The sequence below is a fragment of the Triticum dicoccoides genome, chromosome 5A (assembly GCF_002162155.2).
Source record: "Triticum dicoccoides isolate Atlit2015 ecotype Zavitan chromosome 5A, WEW_v2.0, whole genome shotgun sequence".
NCBI lineage: Eukaryota > Viridiplantae > Streptophyta > Magnoliopsida > Poales > Poaceae > Triticum > Triticum dicoccoides.
This window is the reverse complement of record NC_041388.1, coordinates 563,341,978-563,351,254: the sequence shown is the minus strand read 5'-3', so window position 1 is coordinate 563,351,254 and position 9,277 is coordinate 563,341,978. Positions and strand designations below refer to the sequence as shown.

The 9,277-nt window shown below is 44.0% G+C and overlaps 2 protein-coding genes across 3 annotated transcripts in view; one reads left to right on the top strand and one right to left on the bottom strand.

The window, feature by feature from the left end:
• Window positions 1–1,252: 1,252 nt before the first annotated feature.
• LOC119297879 lies at window positions 1,253–4,916 on the bottom strand. Of its 2 annotated transcripts, XM_037575491.1 has the most exons (6): window positions 4,760–4,916; window positions 3,795–4,644; window positions 2,154–3,706; window positions 1,947–2,048; window positions 1,766–1,855; window positions 1,253–1,666 (listed from the first exon to the last, which is right to left on the bottom strand). In XM_037575491.1, the coding sequence occupies exons 1-6, from the start codon at window positions 4,888–4,890 to the stop codon at window positions 1,510–1,512; spliced, it is 2,883 nt and encodes a 960-aa protein (XP_037431388.1). In that variant the 5' UTR covers window positions 4,891–4,916; the 3' UTR covers window positions 1,253–1,509. The 2 variants fall into 2 exon arrangements, with proteins under 2 accessions (XP_037431388.1, XP_037431389.1); XM_037575492.1 differs by lacking the exon at window positions 1,766–1,855.
• A 789-nt stretch (window positions 4,917–5,705) lies between these two features.
• LOC119302840 (factor of DNA methylation 1-like) overlaps window positions 5,706–9,277 on the top strand; it is a 4,611-nt gene continuing 1,039 nt past the window's right edge. The window contains exons 1-5 of the mRNA XM_037579879.1: window positions 5,706–5,785; window positions 6,833–6,939; window positions 7,030–7,533; window positions 7,917–8,156; window positions 8,245–8,451. Coding sequence (XP_037435776.1) covers window positions 7,531–7,533; window positions 7,917–8,156; window positions 8,245–8,451 — 450 coding nt within the window. The 5' untranslated portion in view covers window positions 5,706–5,785; window positions 6,833–6,939; window positions 7,030–7,530. The remainder of the gene's footprint in view (window positions 5,786–6,832; window positions 6,940–7,029; window positions 7,534–7,916; window positions 8,157–8,244; window positions 8,452–9,277) is intronic.

Here is a 9,277-nt window from a genome sequence, read left to right as displayed (position 1 = left end):
TCGGCGGTTGATCCCTCAGCCCATGCACCGCCCTGGCCTGTGATTGCTGCAGCCGAGACACCGCCTCCTACCGAAGCCGTGCGCTGACCCGGCCCCTCCGCAACCGTAGCCGCGCGCTGGCCCGACCCCTCCGGACCACCGCCGTCGCCAAGGCTCGCCATCGCCGGATCCGCGGGGGCGCCAAGGTCGGACCCCTCCGCCGCCGCGCACTGGCTTTCCTCCGCAGCGCCTTCCCCATCCTCAGCACCACCACCATCCATGACGCTGAATCTCCGCCGCCGCTAGCAGGTTCACCGCCGTCGCCGCCGCCCGCAATCGCTAGGGTTTGAGAAAGGGGAAGCGGGGAAGGGGATGTGGATCGCGAGAGAGATGCCCGGTTCGGTTCGGTCCTGTTGTGTTTTCTTTTTTTTTCATGCTTATGGGCAGGGGCATTTTTGTCCAGCTAAAGAAAACTGACATCACTTCATGCCTGTTTTAACGGTGTTAGCTAACAGAACTGACGGGAGTGTTAGATAGGGGAAAATTTTTTATACATGATGTTAGATAAGGAAGAAGAAAATTTCTAGTGTTAAATAAGGAACCAATATTTAAAATAGTGTTATATAAGGAATTTTCTCCAATCAATTATGTAACTCTTGTATACATGCACACTTTCCCATTGCATAGTGACCCAAACAATTGTTCAGGCTGGCCTCGGACACCTCAGTATAGGTAAAATATATGTCCGTCTGAAATTTAAAATTTAAAAATTATATTATTACAGTACAATCTCTTTGGGACCTCTGTCGGAGTACTTCGTTCATTGAAGGCGTGGATCTTGAGTTGTAGAGTAGAGCAACGACGCGGAGGACGGGAGAAGGGGGAGTTCCATTCTTGGCTATGGCACACCATCCAGGGCTAGATGAATTAAGAGAGAATTCCTTATCTAACACTACCTTAAATTTTTTTGCCTTATTTGACACTGCAAAACTTTTTCTTCCTTATATAACACCAATGCTAAAATTTGTTCCCTTTATAACATTTCCATCCATTTTGACCTCTAACGGTGTGAAATGACACCTGAGAAGACGATTTTACCCCTGATGAACTTGTGATCAGAATTCTTCCCACAGTAAAAAGCAACAGTTTTTTCACAATTTAGTTCAAAATTTGGGCAGAACCTCCCGTGTAATTTGATGCACATCCAGATCACACAATTCACATATACATATATTTCAACAAATAGTATTCAGATTTGCACATAAACATACAGGCCCCCATCCAAGTACACATATATCGCTTCCAACATATACATGATCACATATGAGTCCAATCCCACACATACATCATAATCTACATCATATGAGCAACACAAAAGGATTGTCATCATGTCCAGGTTCGCGTACATAGTCCAAGTCCATGATATGGACTACACAAAAGTGACATAAGGTTCCCATATGAGTCCAAGTCCACACAACATGACTTGAGCAGCAACAGAAGTGACTCTAACTAAAAGAAATTAAATTTAGTTCACAAGCTAAGTCTTCTTCTACTCCTTGTGCTCATTGTGGGGCTGGCTGGGTTAGCTTTTTTGCTTCTTGTGCTCATTGCGGGGCTGTCGAATGGTGGCACCATAGGACAACTTTCATCCTTTTTAGCAAGCTCCATCTTCTTCCCCTTCCCTGATCTGCACTTGTACATGTATGGCAACAGTAGTCTTAGAGCAAATAACAATATGAACTATGCATAGTATTTGACATTAAAATTCAGAATTAGCAAAGATCACCTTTTACACCCTTTTGCATTTTTCTTGTTTGTAGTCTTCAAAGTTTGGCTATGTTTTCCTTTCTTCTTGGTTGTAATTTCTAAGCTTTGGCTATGGATTAGATGAATGCACACTCAGTTTTCATTTGGCACAAATCAAACTCAATTTTCATTTGGCACAAATTAAATTCAGATTTGCTAACCTTGGTGGAAAATACATAGCGGTTGCCGGTGCTTCATCACCTCTTGGCACAATGGATGACTCGGCTGATTTGGTAGTCTTCCTCCTCTTCTTTGGTGGTTCTCTACATGAGCAATAAGAAAGTAGTTCACATGCATAGTTGATTACAAAACAGTAATGCAAGAGAGTAGTTAACATGCATAAGAAAGTAGAATGCATAGTTGATTACCTCAACTCCATCAAAGCAGCAATGTCATATTTGTTCCCCTTCTTGCACTTGTGCCAATGGTGCCTGTATTCCTTACAAATAGGGCATAAGTGCTGGCCACTTTTCCTCTTTTTCTCACTACAACCCTTATGCCTCTCTGTTTGGGGCCGACCAGCTACGGCTTTTAACAAGGGTGGATGCATGAAGAATCCATGGTTAGATTTAGGCCACTGGGTCTTGTCACACATAGCAAGGATTAGTTGTCCATAAGCTGCTCTAAACTTGTCAATGGAGTAATACGAGTCCACATAATTCTGTATATGTGCATTGACAAGTGATGTGATGAATGCTAGAGCATGTTTGCAAGGAAGGCCAGAAACTTGCCATTGTCTACAAGAGCATGTGTTGTCATGCAAGTTGACGACAAACCTAAACCCGCTGCCTCCCAATTGAGTAACTTCAGCAACTTCTTCCGAGCTTTCTACCACCTCCAAGTTCAACTCTCTACTCTTTGCATTCAACTTCTTAATTATGTGGGGCAAAATTAAGCCAACTAACTTCTTTGCTACTTTTCTCTGGCGATTCCACATGATCATAATCATCTGCCTAAGCTTGTCCATTAAGTCATCCAAGTTCAAAGACTTGTGGTGCTTAATCCAATTATTGAAGCACTCTGCCAGGTTGTTGGTTACATAGTCCACCTTACAAATGGTTGAGAACTGACTCCTAGTCCACAACATAGTGTGCCATTTCCTAAGATATGCAGTTGCTGCTGGCTTTGCTGTTTCCATTGCAACCCAATTTTTCTCAAATATATATGTATTCCATGAGTAAGCAGCATTCCAAAGATGGTCATCAAATACCTTTCCGTGATACTTTTTCTTGAAGTTTGACACCAAGTGAAACATGCATTCCCTATGTTCTACTTCTGGGAAAACTTCCTTTACCCCTGTCATCACCGCCTGCCCGGCATCAGTGCTTATGGCTAAACCCCTTGGTGATCCTATGGCTTGCCTAAGCAATTGCATGAACCAAATCCATTTCTCATTTGTTTCGGAATCAAAAATTCCAAAACAAAGTGGATACATCCAATTATGGCCATCTACAGCGGTAGCACTAGCCAGCTGCCCCTTGAACCTGCCTGTTAAGAATGTGCTATCTACTGCCAAATATGGCCTGCACCCACCAAGGAATCCGTCTATGCAAGGTTTCAAAGCAAAGAAGAACCTTCTAAACCTGATTTTTCCTTTTATAGTGTAATGATCAATCTGAACTATGCTACCAGGGCAAGTGGTTTCAACTTGTGCTTTAAACCTATACAAATTGTCAAAGCTGCTATCCCAATCACCATACAATTCTTTCAGAGCTAGCTTCTTACCCATATATACTCTCTTGTAGTGGAGGTCAACCTTGTGGTGTTCTTTAATCTTCTTCTGCAATGTCTTCGCTCCGAGAGTTGCATCTTCAATCAGCCAATCGTTCACCTTATCACATACCCAATGCTTGGTTCCATTCTTCGTCTTCTTTTTCCTTCTTGTACTAGAGCAATCATGACCACATGGGTTTTTCTTCACCTTCAAAAGAGAAAACAGATGTAATTAGCTAAAAATACTTAACAATTATGCAAGAAATGTTCACAAATGGGTAAAGTTAAACAATTACCATCACGGTACACTTATCTTTTGTTGTAGAAGCATGAATCCTCCAGGGACAATTATCTGCATCCCGTCTTGAACAATAGCCCCTAAACCGATGACGGGTACTATACTCGGTGCTATACTCAAATTCACGTTTGATTGCATGCTGAGAAAGTGCCAACTTGAACTCTTTCATGCTGGGATATGTAAAGCCTTTTGTCATTGGAGGGTCTAATTTGTCATACTCTACATGTGGAGTATGCTCTGCCTCATGCAACTCCTCATCCTCCTCTACTTCAACCTCCTCTACTTCATCATCCTCTACTTCACTCTCAGCCTCACTATCATCCTCACAAATATAGTCTTTGTCCTTCTCTTTATTAGGACAAAGAACCACATTTAAGGGAATAGGTTCATCCACTTCATACATATTCTCCTCATCAACACCAACATGCTCATTCTCAGGTCTTGGGTTGCGAAGGTAAGTATCATCCTCTTGTTCTACATTTTTATTAGGTTGGCTATGCGCATCACTATGCCACTCGGTGATAGGCTCATACGGTTCAGACGGATCACAATATGCAATGATCATACGCACCACCTTTGTCTCCGAGTGTTTCTCAAACATAAGCATTAAATCTTGGTCACATTTTACTTCTGGACAGATTTTTAGAGCATCATCATAGTACTGCACATGTGCAACTTCCAAATAACGCGGAGAGTACTGCTCTACAATTGATTCAATGAAATCCTTATAGTTTGTCAAGTCACAATCAATGATCTTCTCGAAACAGAAACATCGGATGTCTTTTCGAGCTTTTTTTTTGTTGCCAAACAATTCAATTTTTATCAAATAACTTGAATTTGGATCCATCCTGTGAATTCAAGAGACAATTAAGTGAAGAAACTATGCATGAGTATTGCTAGATAGTTCTGATCATTGCTAGTGGTACAAACATCATACAAATCCATTAAGTGCCATGAACTTACCCATCTGGACACGCCCATGTAGCGGAGGCCAACCGAGCTGCACCCTGGCCTGACCCTGCAGCTGCTGCTGATGCCGATTCAGCAGCGTATTGGCCTGAGCCTACAGCTGCTGTCGAGCCCGAACCAGCCATACCTTGGCCTGAGCCTCCAGCCACGTCGGCGGTTGAGCCCTCAGCCCATGCCCCGCCCTGGCCCGTGATTGCTGCAGCCGAGACACCGCCTCCTGCCGAAGCCGTGCGCTGACCCGGCCCCTCCGCAACCGTAGCCGCGCGCTGGCCCGACCCCTCCGGACCACCGCCGTCGCCAAGGCTCGCCATCGCCGGATCCGCGGGGGCGCCAAGGTCGGACCCCTCCGCCGCCGCGCACTGGCTTTCCTCCGCGGCGCCTTCCCCATCCTCAGCACCACCACCATCCATGACGCCGAATCTCCGCCGCCGCTAGCAGGTTCACCGCCGTCGCCGCCGCCCGCAATCGCTAGGGTTTGAGAAAGGGGAAGCGGGGAAGGGGATGTGGATCGCGAGAGAGATGCCCGGTTCGGTTCGGTCCTGTTGTGTTTTCTTTTTTTTTTCATGCTTATGGGCAGGGGCATTTTTGTCCAGCTAAAGAAAACTGACATCACTTCATGCCTGTTTTAACGGTGTTAGCTAACAGAACTGACGGGAGTGTTAGATAGGGGAAATTTTTTTATACATGATGTTAGATAAGGAAGAAGAAAATTTCCAGTGTTAAATAAGGAACCAATATTTAAAATAGTGTTATATAAGGAATTTTCTCATTTTTCTTAGGGGTGTATGAGTCGTGAATGCCACTGGAATTTTGACTCGATGGGCCCTGAGGTAGACGGCGAATTCTTTTCTTTTCCACAGCCATGTGTTGACCTTGACCCAACCCAGGCAAGCCCTCCCCTTCTACTTCTCCCTCTGCTTCAAGGAAGAAGAAGAAACCACGAGCAGCAGCCAGCAGCACAGGGGAAGTGAAGACGATCGAACGCGGCCCGCCGCGCATCGCATCGCCTCGCCGCCGCCGGTAATCAACCCTTCTCCCCCGAATCCCATCCACATCCTGCATTCCATCTGCCACTTCCTTCTAGGGTTTCTTAATCTTTCCTTTTCCCCATTTTTTGTTAAAAAAAATCTTTCCTTTTCCCTAGGCCCCTTGTCCCTTCATCTGCAATGCATTTCGGATCCCTATGGTTCTCTGCCGCTCGGGCGGAGAGTTTCTTGTTTTGATTTGTTTTTGTTGGATTCAGGCCCTAAACACAGCGCGACCCTGTGGAATTTTGGTGAAAATCTCTCTCGCTAGTCTAGAGCAGAGTCCCAGGGATTTGACCTTGCTATTGAAGGATTCCAAGGGAATACTTGGTTCTGTTTGTGTCAAATGTATTGGTGTCGACGTTCTGATAAGGCCCGTTTTCTTGGCTTTATCCCGCATGAAATAAGTTGGTCCATTCTGGAACTAGAATCTGCATGGTGAGACTGGTTGGTTCACGAAATTAATAGGAAAAATATGTCTCCAAGTACAGATTGCACATAGGTATCAAATAAATATAAAATATTAGATATTGATCTCTTCGTCCTTGTCGATTTTTTCTGTGCCTATTTGCTCTGCTGAAACTTTACAGGAGAACTTCTCTTTTACTATTAGAGATGAAAAGTTTACCTCCAAGCACATATTGCCCAGACCTGTTGAATTGGTATTGATACCCTCATCTCCTTGTCCCCTCATCATGTCTCGTGCCCTTTTTGTTTTGTTATGGAGTAGTAGAAAGTAATGCCAAACTGAATTTGGAGGATGATTTAATCTGCCACTATGCCTATTGGTTTTGTGTAAACTGTTTTCTTGGAACTGGTATTCACCCTGTCTGTGACTTTTTTTCTCGGTTTTTGGCCATCACACCTCCCATCTCACTCACTCAGTATTTGTGCAATACATGACACACCACTATGCACTTTGTTCCATAGTGAGCACAATAATGTTAATGAATTTCTACCAAGTGTGCACCACCATTTTTAGTTTCTGATCTATTTATACATGCCTAGTCAACTAACTGAGATTCTTGCGAATGAAGCACAGAGCATACACTACCGACTGACTTTGTTGAAGCTACGAAATAAATAAATCATCACACCAGCCTCTTGTGCCTTGCCCATGGATTCTGACGAGGCACCTGAACCTGAACGGTACGTGTGATGCCAGCCCCTTTCTTTTCAATTTCGCTCCATAGGACAGGAATGCGGCGGCTGTAAATTTTCCTTTTTCCATTTTGGTAGGATTCACGCAACTGGAGCAGGCTCAAATGCTGGAGACGAGCAGTTCGTGTGGCCCTGGATGGGCGTGCTGCTCAATGTGCCTACTGAGTGGATGGGTGGGTGGAGAGATGGGGGGATGCGGCGAGGTGGGATCCTGAAGGAGCGGCTCTTGCGCTTCTGCCCGCATATGGTCATCCCTCTGGGCGACCAATTCGGCCACCACACTGGGATTGCCATTGTGTTGTTTGGACAAGACTATGCTTGTCTCGGCAAAGCCTTGGACTTTGAGAACCACTTCGAGGCACAAGGGCGTGGCAAACGGGGCTGGGAGGCGCACACCTTCCGACCACTGCCAGGGGAGATATTCGGATGGGTTGCCCTGGCTTATGATTGGAGGACTGCAGGGCTCACTGGGGAGTTCCTGCGAAGCCATGGTGGTCTGAAAACTATTGCACAACTGGAGTCCAAGATGCAATCTGAGATGCAGAAGCTTGCTCTGCTGCTTAGCACAAGGAGAAGAAAATGGTACGTGCCTAATGTCTCCCATTAAAAAAATCTTGGAAATCTCTTTCAATTTTTGTCATGAATCCCCTGTTCCTCGTATATTTATACTACTACTCGTAATAGAGTTCTACTAGGCTAGTTTTAAATTCAGATTCCTCGAGTTCTGCGAATTCATGCTAGCTTACTTAGTCCAACTGTCAGCCCTTAGTGAAACCATTTAAATCACCAGTTCAAAAGGTTTTCGAATCTGCGCGTGTTCATAAAACACCAAACAACATGGTCAGTAACTAGAAAGGAATAAGGTCAGGCTGTGACTTTATAAATGATAGCATATCACTCCTACTCCAGCTAGGGATGCAAATTATATGTGAATATAAAGTCACATCTGTTACTCGATACTGCAGTTCCAGCAGAAACCGGATGCCACAGGGAACCTTGAGTTTGAAATAAAGCAGCTGAAGGGACAGTTGGAAGTGATGAAGCAGAAAGACTCTGAATCAAAGAGGAAAATAGATGAACTTAATAAGGAGCTACAAGAGAAGGATGATAAAATAGAATACATGGAATCAATCCATGGGATTCTGGTTACGAAGGACCTGAAGAGCAATGATGAGTTGCAAGATGCTTGGAAGAAGCTAATAAAGGTAACCTTACCTCATTGATTGAACACTTACACCTCCCCAGTATTTTATTTGAATTGCATCTTAGAGCTAACTGTTGCATACGCCGCAGGGCTTGGGGGATGTTACAAGTTGCCGGACAAATGTCGGCATTAAAAGAATGGGTGATCTTGATTCACGTTCATTTGCCAATGCTTGCAAACATAAGATGTCAGAAATTGAGGCTACCATTCTTTGTTCAGAGTGGGAGGATGAGATTAAAAATCCACAGTGGCACCCTTTTAAAGTTGTCCCTGATGACGGCAAAGGCAAACAGAAGGTAATAATCTTCACATTTATTGTTCTCTAATAACCTGTAATCTTGAGCTTTCAATTATTCGGTGGATGCTTGATGAAGGAATCTGAAAATTTAGCCATGTGTTTCTATGCTTACAGTAGCAGGTTAGCTAAGTTTCATTTAGTACCTCGTCGAGAGTCCAGGCATATGCATAGATTTTGGCTACTTCAATGCCGGGAAGCAACACTGTAAAGTTCCCAGGGCAGAACCTTATGTTAATGTTAGCTGCTCTCAATTGAGGTGCATAGCATCTAATTTAATAAATGGCGGTTTGTATTTACTCGCCACTTGCTTTCTTCCTTTTGTCACTTTTCTCTGAAGCTGACGGTCAGGTCAGTTGTATACCAGTTAAGTTATCTGCAATTCGTCAGCCCTTAGAACAGAGTACATCTAGCATTTGCTCATGGGGCTGTGTGTGATGCAACCAAACTTTTCACTGATAAAAAACTTGCCACTTTGTAGCATGGTAATAGCAAGTTTGTGATATTCCTTTTATAAAAAAATGTTTATGATATTCCTTAAGTCAGCTAAATTAGCGAGAGCAAATGGTATTCCCTGCTCTGCTCGGACTCAGCTATGGCAAGTTTGTTTCATCAAGTGTTCATTCTCAGTTCCTTCTTGCTTGGCTAAGTTAGACACTTCTCCGTGTCTTAGCTGTTGAAATTTGGCATAATACATCGGTAGTTTGAGCTCAAAGCTCGACAAGAGTTTTTTTTTTCCTGAACTTGTCGTAAGCATACGTGTCTTCGTCTTGTAACAAGCATAAACAGTTTTTTCTTGCCCTTTCCTGTAATTTTCTTTTGCGCCT